Below are 17,987 nucleotides of genomic sequence, written 5' to 3' on the forward strand. Positions count from 1 at the left end.
CCTCAAACTCCATCTTGTTTTTCTAGTCAACACTTCCATTTTGTATGGCTACAATGCTTCATATGTCATCAGGAAGCCTTGTCTCAAACACTTTAAATTTTTATGTGAGTGATTTATTCTAAAATAAACATTTTGTTTTTGAGTTCCTTTTGACTACAAGTTTGAATTATATAATGGTTTAGGTGCTTCAAATCTACTGGTTGCCTGTTGACAGATATTGGCAGCTCTGAGAGATCATGACATTTCAGTCCAAGCTTAGCTAGTGAATCATCAGTTACCCTTAGGTGACTCTCATCATTTCACTGTGTCTTTCAGCTAGCTGAGATTGTAAAGGAAAAGCAAATTTGAAGCCCAGCCTAATCACCAGGCCCCACTGTATCAATCAAGTCAGGAATTATAGGCAGTGTGCTATTGAGGTTAAGGTACTGGCCATTGAACCCCAAGACTGCCAGTTCAGTTCCTGCCTCTGCATCATTGTGTGACACTGAGCATGATCTTTAGTTTGCCTGTGCTGCAAGTGTAAAATAATATATAAAGGCAGTCGCAATATATCTTCATTTTATAAGTCGTCCTGATAAAAGTATCAGCCACAATAATAATAATAATAACAATAATAATAATAATTCTCATTTTACTATGCATTTTGGAGGGAACGATTTTAGTAAACAGGTCATCCACTTAATGAGTTTGACCTGGGTGAGTTTCCAAATTTCAGCAAATCCAAAGAAACTCTGAGAGATCTTTAAACAAAGTTATTGACCTTTTATAAGTCACAGTGCCTTTTCACTTTCCAGTGCCTAGTAGAACATATAAATAGGTAGAAGTCTCTTTTGCTGAAACTGAGCCAGCTTATTTGCTTATTTATCTGATCTCATTTAAATTAGACTGCAAGTTATCCTTTCAGATAATGTAACAAATTTTGTGAACCAAGTCATTCATGCCAAGTTCAAAGTCAGTGAGGATTTTTCTAGCTTTCCTTTGCCACTCAATGCCTGCTCAGCACTGGGTATAAGACATCAGTGGTGCTTTGTCTTTTCATTGTGCCTTCCAGGTATTAGTCCTCTGCGTGCCACTATAGCTAAACATTAAGCTGCTAAGAAGAAGCAGGAAGAAAACATTGGCTCATTTTGCCGCATAGGCTTGTTTTCCAGGTGACTGAGTAGAACAGTGAAAGCAATGTCGAGCTAACAGAAAGGGAAGGAGGGTGTTAGGGGGTGGCATTGTCAGGAATGGGCCATTCAATTCATCATGTATCTAATATTTAGAGCTCTTCACTATCTGACTTAGAAGAATGATGCGGGGGAGGAAAGGAATGTGTAGAATTTGTCCCACTGACCGACTTTTTAACAGCGGGAGGCAGAATAAATGCAGAGTCTTGTGCTGTACTGGTCCTCCACATGGAAAGCCACTGGGCCAGAGCTGCAGTGATGTGGGCAGCTGAAACAAGCAATGTACTGCAACTGTTGCAGTGCTATCTATTCATTCATCCATAAACAAGACAATTGTGCTGGCCTCCTGGCACTTTAATCCAAGATCTTGCAACAAAGAGGTCTAATAAAGCTTCACCTCTCAGAATGTAAGACTGCTCTGATCCCACATATGATTCAAGCAATCACTGCAGGTATTTGTTGCTTAGTTGGTTGTTTGCCTTTTAGCTAATTGCAACATAAACAGGAAGTAGGATACCCTATGTAACTTTAAAAAAATAGGCATTTGATGAGAATGGGCAGACAAATTGTTAAGATGTCAGCAGAAAATGAACTGTGAGCCTCCATGGGTGAATTTATATCACCATAGCAGGCTCATATACAGGGCTTTTGTTTCTAAATAAATCTTGGCTCTGGCAAGCACCTTACTACATTTTTATTCAAAGCACATAATCCTGCTTTACTTTCTCAGTGTTTAAGAAGCTATTAGAATGAGAATCAATAACACATAGCACAAGATGTGTGTAAGCTTGAAAAGGCTATGATATGTAAGAGAGAGCTAGAACTGCCCTGATGAACTGCTTGAGTAGTACCATGTATTTAAGGGCTGGGTGAGAAAACTCAGGGTGACCCTTTGTTAGCCCAGATTTTATACAATATGGAAACATTAGCGATCTTCTGATCTTCACTATGGGAGAAATTAAAAAATAAAATGACTGCCTCTTGGTAAAACTATTCTACTAATGCTTTATGTTTCTGTGACTATTAATTAGGACAATGATTAGGGCTACTGTCCAGCTGAGTACAGCGCTTGAGTGCTTCCATGATGTTTTTTTTTTCTTTCCCAATGAAATAGCAGCCATGCGTTAGTAACATTTTTGTTTGCCTGTCTGTTTGGAGTACTACATGACTACTTAACTCAGTGAAAGGTATACAAGACAGAAAACTATTAAGGAATGATGGCATAAGAACAGTTAGAAGTTATTTACATGTGTGTTTGTGTCTGCTTGAAGAGTCCGGTAGGTTCCTATAGTGTTATCTGAGGGGATTAAAAGCCTACTGATCTCTCTATAGGTAAACAATTGTCATCTGCTTTATTTTTCCTGGTTTTGTGAAGACTTTAGGAAAATGTAGAATAGTGCTGTGGTTGAGCTTTCGGTAGTTTACAGTCAATGTTGCTGCTTTTACCCTTCTTTCCCCCTTACCAACAGATGATATTCACAGCCAAGGTAACACACACATTTTTAGTTACTGCTCTTCTATCCACTAGGAGCCCTCTGTCTTTTGCTAGCTAAGGTGATGATAAAAATGAGCATAAGTTGGGAAACAATAAAGAGTAGACAGAAAACAAAACAAACCTTCAATCCAAAAATATTTGAGTGGTCACTCTGAACCTCAGTTAGAAGACATGGGCATGGCTATAAAATGATGTTATAGCACGGAATGAATAGTCTAAATGTTAAGCAGTATCATGTAAATGCAGTTCACTGAACACAAGTCAGTCTCCAAGCAAAGCCGAAATACACTGCCAAGAGAAAGGGCAGTCTAATTGCACTGAACCGTAAATGTGTCGCAGTAAGCCCTTACATAATTCCCTACTTACTTGTAGGAGTGAGAACTTTCCTGGGGTCAAAAGAACTTCACAAAGCTTTGATGTAATGGCAGACTACAAACCCTGCACATTCCATCACTGAGTCTGAGACTGAAATGAAAATTGATTACTAAGAAAAACTGGGCAAAACCTCTCCTCTTTGTCTGTGCTTTCATGATTTTAAATACCATAATGCTAACACCTTAAAAATATCCTTACAAATTCCCACTGGCATTGCTCCCACTTGGCTGTAAGGAGGTGGTGTGAATAACCTTCCTGCACTGACACAGTGTCTGAGCACTACCTGAGAGATGGTGTTATTGAAACAAAGTGAAACTCAAACCGCTCAGGATCCAATAATAATACAATATAGCGGTGAATTTGTTTCTTCTTCTGTCATGCTGAATGTAGTGTGACTGTAAGCAAAGATACAAACATTTAACTGAAGAAAATCTGTTTACTATTCTACTACCCTGACAATATAGTAAAATCAAGAAATATGTGACATCTTCCTTTCCTGGTTGAAGTATAACAAGGAAAAGTCTGCCTCACTCTTGTCTTCCTGGAGGATGCTTCGTTTCCTGTCATCCTGGTTAAAATATAAATGGAAAAAGATGTTTCGTCTCATACTGCTTTAGCTACAGTGCTATAGAGTAAAGAACATGTTGTCTTTTTTCTCCACTATCATTAGCTGAAATTTAACAAGAAAAATAATTGTTTCTTCTGTTTGCCATCCTAAGTTAAGCATCTAGAAAATGACCCCTTTTATTCTTCTGACTAAACCTTCACTGGAATGAAATGCTCTTAACACCTTTTACTCTAGGTAAAGCCGGCGGCACACTACATAACATCTAATTGGAGGAAATGTCAAACTTGAAATATAAAGTTGATGATATCATCATTTTGAGGAGATCTGAATAAACAACTAGAAATCCCGGGGAATAAAAAAATTAAGGCCCAGTTACAATGTAAGATATTTACAATGATTTTCAATTGCAGACTTTATTTACATAGTATTTATGAGTCAGGAACAGTCACTGCATGCTCCAGTGACCAACAGTTGTGTAGTCTGACATCCCCAGTGATTCAGTTAAACCAGTCTATGACTCGTTCCAAGTTTGATTTTATCTTATGTTTTAGGGGCAGTTTCATGCATATTTGAGAGCTATCAACCAATGAGCATTTACAAACTACATGACTGGTGATCAAACAAACATGTTGCAGCTGCCCACAACTCTTTACAATTATGCAAACAGAGTCTACAACTGAATATCACTGGAAGAATCATGTAGTGCAACAGGGCCTAAAGGTGTAAAAAAGAATGAGATGTTTTCTCTCCTCCTTCACTTTGCTTTTCTATTCATCTGCCTGAAATATAACTGGAAAGTTATTTCCTCTCTTCTTCCTGCTATTTTGACCTCAGCCTAAGTACTAATCCTATTCCATAACCACACTTATTTACACTTCATAGTACATACTGATACCTTTCTATCTCCGTGATTGAAAAAAAACATTAAGAAAAAAAGGATGGTTTGAGGTTTTAATGTTGTTACTTCTTAATTCATTTGGTGTTGCTTTCATCTATCCTGTGACTAATCAGACAGATCACATTGTGAAACTGTGGGGGTGAAATGCTGTGTGAAATACATCAGGTTCTTGTTGCCTGAAATTCTGGTGATCCTTAGCATTTTACAGGAAAGTGGGAAGTGATAGCCAGACAAAATTTACATAAAAGAGACATCTTAACTTTGTCCTGCTATCAGCTTTAATGAAAACTTTAATTCGTCTAGTGTGCTTTCCTTAGATAGAAGTGTATCATTCAATACACAAAAATGTCCTGCTTTCAGCCCAACTTATCTCTTGAATTGCAGTATTTTATTTAATATGTTACAAGAAAAATTTTAAGGGTCATTTGATTTTTTCCATCAACAGTACTTAATGTAAGCTGTTCTCAGTGTCAGAGAGGCTTCCTGACATTTGTGTGAAATATACTTTTGTTATACTCCTTATACATTTTAAAGTAATAGATTTATTTATAATATGAATACTTCTTTTTTCTTTCAAGTCTCTGTTGGTTTAAGTTAAATGCATTCTACAGTTCTTAATAGCTCAAACCATCAAGCCCTCAAATAGATCTGATTTTTGTAATAACAGAGTAACACTATATCGTGCTTCAACACATGATTTGCCATTAAAAAAAGCAAAGCGACTTCAAGTTGTTACATTTTACCAATAAATAAAAGATATAAAATAATGCTTTACAATAAATATCAGCTTTCATGTCCTATAGTATTTTCAAGTATCCCAATGCCTTAACCTTAACCTCCCACAGTCATCTGGCATATAAGAATTTACTGTACATATTTAATGTTGCTTTATCTTCTGTTCTTATTGTCAGAATCAAGTCCTGAGACCACACCTGGTTTACTGAAGCTACATAGCATGCTCCTATGTTGTTCAATCTCCTGTTAGATATTTGTTTGTGTGAGTTCATATCATGTTATAAAGGTTTCTTATTTTTCACAAAAAATCCTCATTCCACTTTTATTGGTTGTTGCTTCACCAGTTTTTAATGTTATTTTAATGTGGCTGCTACAGCGATTTTGTCTGTTGTAATCCAGTTTTTAGATAACAAAATTTGGAGGGAAACAAACAAGAAAAAGACCCCTGCACTTATTCTTTCTTCAGACAAAGCCTCAGTGGAGATGCTAAGCAGCTATTCATATTTATGCAAGCTTTAAATTTTTAGAGCCTTATCTTGTTGACTGCTGTAACATGCTTAGCGCTACTAATAGATCATCATCCACACCATCATACATTCATTCACTCTTATATCCATTAAATTAAGTAGATCTTCAATAAATAATTCTGCCTGTCTATTATTTGTAAGATTTGATATTTTATTTCTAAATTTTTTGGGATGTACCATGTTGACAAAAAATCTGTTTCATACACCAGGGTACAAGAAACAAGGAGCCACACTTTCAAGGGTAGATACTAATGTTTACTATATATGACCATACCCTGAAGCTGACGGAGAATAGGCAGCAGACCATAAAATCTTCATTGTGGTGCATTGTGGTGACAGTAGTGGTGCTATACCTGCCATTATCATGGTAAAAAAAAAACAGTTAATAAGTTTGCTAGAAAGTAGTCAAGTTTTTCATGCTGGGATGTTGGTTACTACTTGTGTGCATGTTTTTAAAGGGTACCAGTGAAACAGGCTCTCCCACAATACTGAAAACTAAATGATTTTACTTTTTAGGTAGTCTGCCACAAGCTATAATTTTATGAGAAATAAGTGATTGTCTTTATTATGACCTTTTTTTTTCAAAAGTCTTGCTAAACATTTGAAGCATTCTCAGATTTACAGCTTTGATCTATTGTACTTTTCACCAGCTACTTGTATGGCCTTAATAAAATGGTGGTGACATGCTAAAACAGACTGCTGATGTGTTCTGTCTCAAATTATTTACTTATATCCTAGCCACAGTTACTGACATAAATTAAATACATCAAAACATTTGCAGAAAAACTGAGTGCTAAGTTCCAGACAGCTAATTTAAAGTCAGTGTCTTATTTGGGTGGCAATGCAATACTGTAATAGAAAGGCTTGGTGACACTTTATATTTTGTTGTGAAAATGGTTAGCTTAAGTGTGTGCCCCTACTTCACACAGTGCACTTGTTTTAGCACATGTGGTGGTCAAATGGCACCGTGCCTCATTGTCTCTTATTCTTCCAAAAAAATTAATACCAGCTTATGAAAAACATCCTCAAATCAAACATTAAAAAATGGGTTATGGCTATTTTAATTGTAAACTCAACACTGTAAACAAATGCATATTACATATGAATATACATTTCTTTGTCAATATATATATAATTTTGTACCTCAATGGTAAAAGATTTAGGGGTAAACAAATTTGGTTGATTTCTGTAATTAGCACATTTAATTGTCAGAATACTTTTCTAATATCTTCTTGATACTGCTATCACCATTTTGGTAAAATGTTAGCTTTAATAACAATACCTTGTTCAAACAAATGTAAAGAACAATGAAATGTACTGATACTTTTAAAAAGCCATGTATTTACTACACTAAACAGCAAATATGTGTATATATACATTATTATATGCAGAAATAATAACCACTAGGGTTCGATTGGATTTTTAATTTTTATACACTGTATATCTCAGTTTTACTACATTTTAACTTTTTTATAGTGACATGTTACCTGCTCTGGGGTGGAGGTGTGGTTATCAGTCTTGCAGTCAGATTGTTTACAGTTGTCCCTTTTGGTAGGCTGAGGCTATGGAGACAGAAACACATAAAAAGAAATACATTTTCCACTGACTGTTCCTTCTTGGTCACAACTAAAATGGAATATGTTCCTATATTGAATTTTAATGCAAACAGTATTTCTACTGTATACAGTATATACTGCACAAGTGTAAAGATTTATGATTAATAAAAAACAAAAATTTCTAGAATTCTAATAAAGCTTTTCTATACAGTATAACAATTTGCAATTTAAACTAAATGCAGCATTATCAATTTAATTTTTTGAAAGCAAAAAAAAACACAAAGCTCTCCCACACTTAGGCTCTCCTCAGACAGTCCCATATTTTTCCTGCAACCATAAACCACAGTGTCTAAAACCCCATACCATCAAAGCTCTAATCAGAGATATTCTAGAAGACCACCTAGAAGAGCTTGAGGAATGAGAGAGTATGTCAGAGGTTGAGCTAAACAAATAAATTGCCACTTCAAAATGACTTTGTTTGTCTTTCTAAAGCACTGCTTACTGTGCTGTATATCTTGAACTTCAGAACTTTAAAACTGACATCTAGACATTAAATGTAAAAGCACAAGATTAGTGGGGTAAGTCCCACCAATGACATCCTGTGCAAGACTGAATAAGCTACTTAACTTGTCTGAGCACAGTAAAGTATTTTGTCATGATTTTCACCATAAAAGCTTTGTTACATCACATAATTTATGTGGCACACCTTTACGGTATTGCATTTTATATATTAAATTATGTTGTATGCTTAGAGTGTACAACACTAACTCATCTGAGACATGATACTTTGTTTATTAGTCTAATTATCCCCCACGTAATCCCCACCATGTTGATTAAACAAACTTGTCAATCATCTTTGCTTCTTGTTTTTTACTGCTCATTCTTGTAAAGAGCCTGTATTGCTTTGTTGGCTACTCTCTATCCCAACTCCTTCAGTATAACTCCAACCAGTAACTCGTTTCTTCCCCTTTGGTAACCTTATCATCTTCACATCACCTTCCCCAGATTCTTTCTTTTTATAATGGGACTCCACTTACAGAAATTGCTCCCCCTGTCATAGTAGACACCTTCTCTAGAATAGAGGTTCCCAATTTTGTGGAATTTCACCTTTGTTCATATGTCATTTTCATGTTCCACAAACTGGAGCACTTTTTTCTGTTACCAAGCAGTAGGAAAAATGTACAAAAGACAAAGTCTCATTTACAAGGGACCTGTGTATCTGCAGTTTATATGTATACTGCCGAATTCTTACGATACTGTATATTATATACTGCTCTTTTGACTTGGAAAATGTAATAGGCTGGATAAAATATTTATTGTTATGTTATTAGAAACTTTTATTTGAAACTTTTTTCAGTAAATATTTTCTCCAGGATGCACAGAACAAAACCAATTACAATAATGCAATAATAAAAGTATCTCTTTATAAAAAGTTGACATCTGTTCAACTCTGTTGTTTAATTAATTGCAAGCAGTATCTTGGTAGAAAATGTTTCTAATTACAGGGTGTAAAAAAAACAAATTGTGTTTTTAAGTATTAAAATATATACGTCTAATACTGAATAGGACAAAGCAGTTGTGGAACTATGTTAATGGGTTAATTTACAGGAATGTAAAGAGAGGAAAAATAGCATGGAATGCCAAGATTATCTGACTCTCTTTCTTTGCTTGCTTTCATTTTACTTCCATACAGAACTGAATACTGTCATTGGATTTTGCTGTATATAGTTGTTTCAGACTGTACGGACCCTTCTAACAGTCTTTATATCACAGTCTTACTAAAGGTACAGCTATTCTGACAAGTTCTCTAGAACAAGAAAGAAAAGATATGAAAAAACATAATGGATATACAGGTACTGTACTTAGGAGTACCTTTTAGATATGATGAATTTAAAGATCTAGCTGTTGGATAGCATTTTCACCACTCAACTGGACTAACATGATAGATAGCAGGCATAAATGGTTTATCTCAGAAACACAAGGGATTGCATTTTCCCATTCCAGACTGTTATGGTTGTTTTCTGCCAGTGTCCTTGTCTGCAGTTTAGGCTCTTAACACATTGGATCAAATACTGGACATGTGAAGCCCTTGTTGATAAAGCAGACATGAGTAACAGTCAGTCATTGATGGTTGTGGGTTAGGTAGCTTGGGCCTTTGAAGATTTTCCTGCAAGAGAAGGGATGCTTTCTCATAAACCTGGAACAGGATGCTCTTTCTTAAGGAAATCAACAAATTTTCCAAAACTTTACTAATAATGACTCCACTCATTAGAGGAAACAAATATATGAAAACATATTTATCATACAGTATTTTTATTAATTGAATGCTTAAAGTATTAAAAAGTTATGCTGTCTTACAAGTACTTTCTAATTATTACCTAGCATATTTAAAAAGGAGACTATCTCTTCCAGCTTGTACCTAGGATTTTTTGCGTTATTTTGAAGAGTCAGCAAGGACAACCAATGGCTAAAAAAAATAGGTGCACATAAATTATTCTATTTCATATTCAACATATTCAAAATTCCTTTGTTTCATTTCATTTTTTGTGGAATTCTAGTATTTGGTAATAAAACAAAAGCTTTATTCTTGGGGCACATCCTCTTTACTTATATTATCCCACTTATTTATGTTTGTACTTTCACCTAACTTCAGATCCTTGTGCCTTGTTGGCAAATCCATTATTAACTAGCTTGCTGTGTACTTGTCACTTCATCAAGGACATGACAATATTTGAAGTACAACATATAAAAACAATATTTCAACTAAATTACAGTTAATATCCTCCCAAACATGACTCATCTATAACTAAACTAATAACACACTGCTTCAGGGTTAAGCTGTTAGAATGTGATTTTTAATCAGATGGTGCAAAATATCAGCAAAGAGCTGACAATTATAGCAGCAGTTCAGCATCCCTACAGAGTTTCAAAAGCATTCCTAGCTGGGACATCCTAATTAAAATAACAAGATGTACCTTAAAAAGGTTTTCCGATAAAACATTGCAACAATATGACAATACTACCTATTATTATGATATATACATTTATTTATAATTTATCATTATTGAAAATTATTTTTAAATTATATGTAATTGCTACTTGTCAAAGTACATTGCAAGTAATATTGTGAGAGTATAAGCTGAATGTAGCATATTAGGAATAGATTTGTGGCAAGGTAAAGCCTGTTTCGGTTAAAATTGGATAACAAAAAGACAAGATGTCATTCCATCATAAGGCACACTTATGCATACTTAATCATACCACAGCTTTTATAAGTTCTGGTTAACAATGTCAAACCTACACATACATAGGAAGAACAAACAGACTACACACAGCTAATCACTGGACTAGCAAAAAGTGCTACAATGTAACCTATGCAGAAATGAAATAGCAGGTTTTATTATAGTTTTAAATGCAAGCGACTGGTGGATTTTCACTTGTTCTTGTTTTGCAAACTGAAGATGGAATCAGCTGTAACTGACAGGGAAAGACAGATCAAGACTTCTAAGGCAAAAAAAACCAAATGGTGTAAAACACTTCACACTCATGTAAAGTTTGTTATGTTATAGTGGATTATTAAAATATTTATGTCTAACAAAAACAGGTAGAGAAATAGACTCAAAAACCAACTTGCTGGCTTCTATGATAACTAAAGGAGACACTTCTTTTTCATGAGATGGAGATGTTCCAAATGCTTAAATCTAAAATGTGGTAAAAGAGATTACACAAGGTCCTATTCTCAAAGTTAGTACTACCTTCTGTTACAATATAATAATGGTTCATATAACACATGCCTCAGAACATACACAGAACACTTTTGGAGAAATTTGCTTTTTTTTTAATTCCACAGCACAGTTATTCCTGGAAGCAGTGCAAAAATAATACTTAGCACACTAAGTTTATATATATATATATATATATATATATATATATATATATATATATATATATATTAGCTGGCATTTGTGCATGAATCTCCACCATCTAGCTTAGGCTTTTAAAGCTCTTTAGGTGAGAGGGTTGCTCATTTAATATTCACTGCAATTAACAAGGAATCAGACAGCAGGATTATAGGGGAGTACAAATGAGGATGCAGTAATTACGATGCTGATTCTCTCAGTGCATGAATGAAAAAGGCTGAATTATAACTTACTTTTCATAAGGTCAAATGGATCTTCTGTATCTAAATATATTTCAAGAATAGAAAGTGAAAAATAAAAACTGGCACATACTGGATTTGGAATCCCATACCAAAGAAAATATTCAATTCACTTTAGCTCAGAAAAATTATCCAGTTTGTGTTTTACTCTGGAGGCAGCACTGTAGAATTTAGGACAACAGTGTAACTTTGGACTTTAATCTGCAGAGAGTGATATAAAATTCCACAGACCCTTTACTTCACATTACCATGAAGTTACAAAGAATTGGAAAACATCTGCTGTTGGCACAAGAGGTCATAATCTGTGTGATGGGAGAAGGCTGTCCAGCCTAGTGAATTTTTAGACTATGAATTTAGCGTAGTTTTAAATACACATCTGACTGCATGTTTGAGTGACTTTAATAGCATACATTTTATAATTCATTTGGACTTTGGGAGATGTTAATTTGTTCATCCGATTTAAAATCTACTTACAAAGAGTTCTACTAAATTGGGCTGTAAAGAACTGGCCTTTACAATGTTTTATTAAGGCTGGAAAATTAAATTTTTATTTTTATTACTATTACCAGAAACCTTATCATTTTTATTATAACTCATCACATTCTTGAACAGATATCAGCTCAATGTAGTCAGGGACCTACTTCCATATTTAAAGAAATAAATAGCTGTACAGTATAACACACATTGCATCAACATAATGTAGATATATGTACACTCTCTTCTGCATTCTGCATCACCCAGCTATCAAAACAGACTAGGTATGGAGTTTTCCATCCGATCGCTTCAATGTGTACCCAGACTTACAGTAAACGACGTTACATTATTCAAACATTGTGCCAAATGTCAGGAGCTAAAAAGGAAAAGGCTTCAAATTATATTATTATGCCGGACTTCTGAAGATACCACCAAGGTGAGGTCCGTACAGCAGCTGAGGAAAAGGGCGGAGTTGTGACTGATGAGTGACATAAAAAGGGACCAGGACAGCTACCTGGAGTCAACCCTTGAAGAACATCAGCGAAGGAGAGATTATGCGACTGGTACTGCACTATCTAACAGCGTCTGAAGCATGAAGCCTTTTAATAACTGATGTGAATTTATTAAAAACTAATATGTCTGCTATGAACTTACATAGGACAAATATGTGATTACATTAGGCTTCTTTAAAAAAAACTTTATTCAGGGACAGGTGAATTTGTATGTAAGCTTCATACATAACAACATGAGTCTGCTGGACATCCTACCATGTAAAAAAACGCCTCTATCTAAGACAGCAAAACAGTGAATACCAAAGCATTGCTTCATTGTAAGCATCTCAATTTGTTTGCTCAGCTGGAGGATCTCCTCTCTGGCAGGCATGTTTTCATCAAGCACTAGGCTGACAACTGATGTATCCGTTGTCAAAGTGTAGTCGTGGTCCTCGTAGATTTTATCATCTTCTTTGCCCAGTATGTTATCCTCCATTGGTTACTTTCTCCTCTCCCAAACCCCATGTCTTGAAAGTGTAATGGAGAAATTGTTCCACTCAAACAACGCAGGGACTGCACCCTTCTTCCATAGTCGCCACCCTGACTTGTGAAATCCTCTTTTTTTAAATGCCAGCTACAAACTCGGGTAAGGCAACTAAGCTCTCTCTCCAGATAACGACAATCCATTTAGATTGGGTTTCCGCATCGGAGACAAATGTATGATAATTAATACCTTGTTGTACTTACTGGAAGTTCAACAAAAATATACACAAAAATGTTCAGCTGTAGATTTAGTGTATCTGTACGCTGAAATTCAAACTTGTTTTTCTTGGACATTATCGCCACTAAACAAAAATCACAACTGCAGTATGGCTAATTGAAGTGACTGAGCTGGCCAAGATTTCTCCAGAAGTATTTCAGCCATACTGTGTGTATATAGCCTAAACAGTAGAGTGTTGTACAGTGTTAGCCATAGATTGATAAAGGAGAAAGTAGGGTGAAATGACACCTTTTATTGGCTAACTAAATAGATTATAAATGCAAGCTTTCAAGGCAGCTAAGGCCCCTTCCAGCTGCCTCGAAAGCTTGCATTTATAATCTTATTTAGTTAGCCGATAAAAGGTGTCATTTCACCCTAATTTCTCCTGTGTCATATAGCCTAAAAGCACAGGAAGTCCTTTTTTATAGCGTATACAAAGACACCTAATCATTCAAATGAAGCAAAATCTCATATTTTTTAAAGATGCTATTCTTTATAAAACACCTTTTCATAATGAATACCATTACTAATAGGTATAGCCACAAGTATACTTTAACCAATTCCATATAATGAATTTAATTGCCAAATTAGTAGGTTAAGTGACCCACCAAAAGTATGCATTAAACCTGCAGCCTTCAGAGTACAGTGCAACACATCACCTCTAACCCGCCATGCATATATCAACTTCATTTTATCTAGCATCTTGTGAATGAACACCACCGCAGAGCTCATTACAAAACGTAGCACTGACCGGTCCGTTGACTTGCTCAGCATAAATAATAAAGCGGCGGAGGAGTTAGTTGAACTTCCAACCACACTGTCAACCTGCCACAACACTAAGCCACACATAGCAGGTTATACTGCCTGCTATGTTAAAACACGGAGACATGGGGATATTTCAGCTACTAAGGGAAAGATAGAGAGAGAAAGAATCAATTCAAGAATGCCACTTAAAAAATTTTCATGGGCTAATAAATGCAGAAGTTTGTGAATGGCTGCGTCAGTGTGTACAGTATTTGCAAAAGAAGGTTATTTCCACGCTGAAAAGGAAAGAAGGTTAAAGACAGTTTCGGCTGTATACCCTTTTTAGCAATACAGTATAACAGAAACGTTGTCTCTTGGAATATACCACTTAGTATAACTCAGTTAAAGCTGCTTTCCTGTTCTGTTATTATAACTTCTAAACAAAAACAAGATAAGTGGTGATTGTTGTTTCGAATCCACTGTAAGAATCAGTAAAGGTAGCGAAAATCCAGTGATATTTTTATTTGAAAATGTACAACACACATGGGTAGGCACTGAATATGATAGCATCGTTTTGGCCAATTGCTTACCTTTGTGAAGGTGTGCCAGGATAACACCCGTCCCTGTTCCACTCAGCCCAACGCACTGGTGGGCAGCTGCTTTTTTCTTCCTTCCTGCGCCCGCCAGCCTGCCGTGCCTGAGGCACACGAGCTATCCGCGTGCCCGCGCCACGGCGCTCAAAGGAGCACAGCTGTTAGCGATCACAGAGGAGGGGATTTGTGCTTTTGGGGAGGGGGGGTGGAGGGGTATCAGCCAACCGTGTCTTGCCGGTCCGTGTGGGATAGAGGGAGGTGTTGCGGTGTTTCAAGCCAAGCTGTTTCCGCATGGCATGAGTCGCGGTCTTATCGTTTGCTTATTCTTATTACGCCTTGAATGAAAGCGTATTTGAAATATTATGAGTCTTATTGCTAAATGAGCGGCCACGTTATCAACGGGAAAATGCTGCAGCTGCCAGCGCAGCGGCTTCACAGGACAATGCACTTCCCCTCAAGGTAAGAGAGGTTGCGTTACGAGGTGTAGGAGAGGTGAGAAGATAAAGCTGTTTGTATCGCAGCGAAAAAAAAAACAGCAACGTCAAATTCAAGGACGTTAGTTGTGTTCAGTGGAGGGACAAAGAGGGAGGCCGAAACAATGCGTTTGTCCGCTGCATCGTTTCGCGCTCACGAGTGTCCGCGTGCGTCGAGGTAGCAGAGGCTGCTAGTACCTGAGCGCGCGCGCCTCCGCCAGCTCTTTTTTAACGGTTGCTGCCGTTGCGGCCGCCTTTTGTTATCTACTGTGAGAGCGTCGCTGCAGAAGTGTCACTATAAGTAACCACTTTTGGAAGGCTAATATCTTGATCTTTACCTGGTTTTTCTGACCGTGTGGTGCTTGCAGTCGGCATGCATTTTCATAGTGAAAAATAATGCCGTTGGAATAATTATGGGTACCTTAGCATTTTTCTTTTCGCCATAACCTCCGCCACACCCCCTCAGCTTTTTACTGGTTATATGTATTTATTTGCTTGGTAAATTTGGTATGCTCGAGCCGTTTACGTGTACGGATACCCATTTATGACTGTCTTGGTTATAAGAAAACCAGGGTCACTCTTGCAAATTTGAATATAATTCGATGTATCTCATGTCTAATGTATATACAGCTTTTCTTAAAGCCTTGTCACACTACTCGATCTCGCATTCTCAATTTCGATTGTTTTATTAACCAGTCGGGAGTGGGTTAGTTTATAAAGGTTTATTTTTGGTGTATTGAAATGCGTGGTGACAAAGTGATTATGGAGCTGTCGTTGATCTGGATTCATTCTCTGCATGAAGTTTGCACGTCATGCGTGTGGGTTTTATTTGGTCATTTTGGTTTTGACCCACATTTCAAGGTTTAATGTGGTAGGCTGAATGTCTGCCATAAATTGGGCCTAGGATGAGCAATTGTGGTGTGTGCCATTCTATGGACTACCTTATAGGGTGGATCAATTTGGAGTCAACAAGCATTTTATTCTTTTAGTGAATGGAACTCCCATCCTTTCTCTGCACCATCTATGGTGTTGCATAGTTCAATTAAAATTTAAAAAGCAGCATACCAGGAAGAGGAATGGCTGCAAAACTGATGAAACTTATCACATGGGTTACATTTTTATTCAAGCCAATTGCCAACCAGTTTGAGTGTTAGACTATGTTTGCTTACTTTATAGGAAGCATGAGCTAATGCTGAATGCACTGGTCTTAAATAATGACTTGTGGGTTCAGCTCCTGCTTCTTATTTACTGTGTCACTGTGACCGAGTCTCTTAAACAGCATGCTTTCCTTATGTAAAGAAAGGTGTATAGTGAGAATTATAGTGTTTCCTGAAAAAGTTGAGTCTCTTTTTATAGGTTCATCCTATAAATATACAAAAATAGTAACAATCACACACTATTTAAGGCAAATTGACAGGGTGAGTTGTCTTTCTTCACAGTATTAATACACATTTGAGATCCCATGGTTATCCTTTCTGTGATCAGTATTTGCCAGATCACATACTTGCTAAAAGGCAGGTTTCTTCTGATGAGTGGACACCTACACAAATAACCTATACATGTTTGTGTACTCATCAAGAACAAATAAGTGATTCTGTGTGATATGGAAGACAACCAAAACAGAAATCACGCTAATGAAGTTCCTTAATATGCATATCTTAGGTTTGTGTTTGCCATAACAAAAACATGTAGTAATCATTATTTTGATGGCCATGTTTTTCCACCTTTTAGATTTTTTGAGCAAATATTTCAAAATAGGGACATTTCTAGATGTGTGTAGAGTTGTGTTCTCTAAAAGGTAACTGAGTTTTATGAGCGCATGTTTTTGTTTACTCAAATTTTCTTCAGTCAAGAACAGCATTAAGGTTTTTCTTCTGAGTACTGTTTTTGTCCTTTATCTCCAAAATATTCAGTATATTGAGTTGAATAATGGCTGTAAATTAGAACTTTTTTGATAGTTTTCCTTTAGAGCACTTCAGTTCAAATAGGGGATTGAAAATTGCATTATGAGTGAAGTTGATGGGTTGCTAGGATGTCACTGTCATTCAGGATGCAATGTTTGCTTCTTTACTAGTTGTCCTTTAAAAATCCAGGTGCTACACTATTACTCTATTGCACTTATTAATGACTGTCTGCTCCTTATTAGCAGTAGAGTTGCAGGAGTTTCTGGTGACCTGGAACTGACCTTTTATGTAAACCCATTAGTGCAGAAAAACAGCAAGACTGTTAGCCTCACTGAGTACAAGTGCCCGAGGTCCTGGTGTATTTTATTGGACTGAACTGGGTTTTATGTATTGAGGGGGATTAGAGGTTCATGGGAGAAAGGAGGACTCAGCCCACCGTGTGACCTTCAACTAGTGACCTACTGTGCAGCTCTTGGTGTGAAATTAATTGAAACTGAACTCTTCAGAGCATGGCTCCTTTAAAAGTAAGCAGTAATTTTAACAATTAAGAGGTGATTTTTTTACACATTTGAAAACCAGTTTTTTTATTTAAAATAATATTTCCACAAACTCTAGGTAATAAGTATTTAACTCTAAATGTATTTTTTTAATTTAAAATAATGATCATGTTGTGTGTTTGGATTTCATTTATTCACCCTAACATTTTAGTTTATTTCATGTTTTTTTTTTGTATTTTAACAAATTTTCTGTTGGCCAAGAAGTACTGAACAAATACAGTATCTAAGTTTAAAGGATTGATGGAATTTTCTTTTTTGCAGGCTAATGATTGTGTGCAAATGGGTTATAGTACCCAGATGCAATTGACAGGTTTAAGAATTCAAGTAGTTAAACAAAAACTGTACCATCATTATATATATATGTACCAAATTGTGTTTATGTATGAAGACTAGTATTGAAAACCCCTGTTGAGCAAATATGAATGTCAAGTCAGTGGTGATTCTCCTAGTGCATGTGGTTGGTTCTTATTATTTTAATGGTTTGAGGTTTCTAATTTAAAATGAATGGC

General features: G+C 36.2%; 1 protein-coding gene and 1 long non-coding RNA gene across 11 annotated transcripts in view; one reads left to right on the top strand and one right to left on the bottom strand.

Annotated features, from left to right (window-relative positions):
- LOC120525973 overlaps positions 1 to 14,704 on the bottom strand; it is a 29,676-nt gene extending 14,972 nt beyond the window's left edge. Inside the window, exons 1-2 of the long non-coding RNA XR_005633051.1 lie at positions 14,542 to 14,704; positions 7,255 to 7,329 (exon numbers count right to left, since the gene is read on the bottom strand). This is a non-coding gene — a long non-coding RNA (uncharacterized LOC120525973). The remainder of the gene's footprint in view (positions 1 to 7,254; positions 7,330 to 14,541) is intronic.
- Positions 1 to 17,987, top strand: part of LOC120525970 (neuron navigator 1-like) — a 365,228-nt gene that overhangs the window by 226,140 nt on the left and 121,101 nt on the right. Inside the window, exon 1 of one of the 10 annotated variants that reach the window (XM_039748739.1) lies at positions 14,799 to 15,003. The exons of the other annotated variants lie outside the window; for them this stretch is intronic. Coding sequence (XP_039604673.1) covers positions 14,924 to 15,003 — 80 coding nt within the window. The 5' untranslated portion in view covers positions 14,799 to 14,923. Of the gene's footprint in view, positions 1 to 14,798; positions 15,004 to 17,987 lie in introns of those variants that run through there. 10 annotated transcript variants of the gene reach the window in all.

This window comes from Polypterus senegalus, chromosome 3 (assembly GCF_016835505.1).
Source record: "Polypterus senegalus isolate Bchr_013 chromosome 3, ASM1683550v1, whole genome shotgun sequence".
Taxonomy (NCBI): Eukaryota; Metazoa; Chordata; class Cladistia; order Polypteriformes; family Polypteridae; genus Polypterus; species Polypterus senegalus.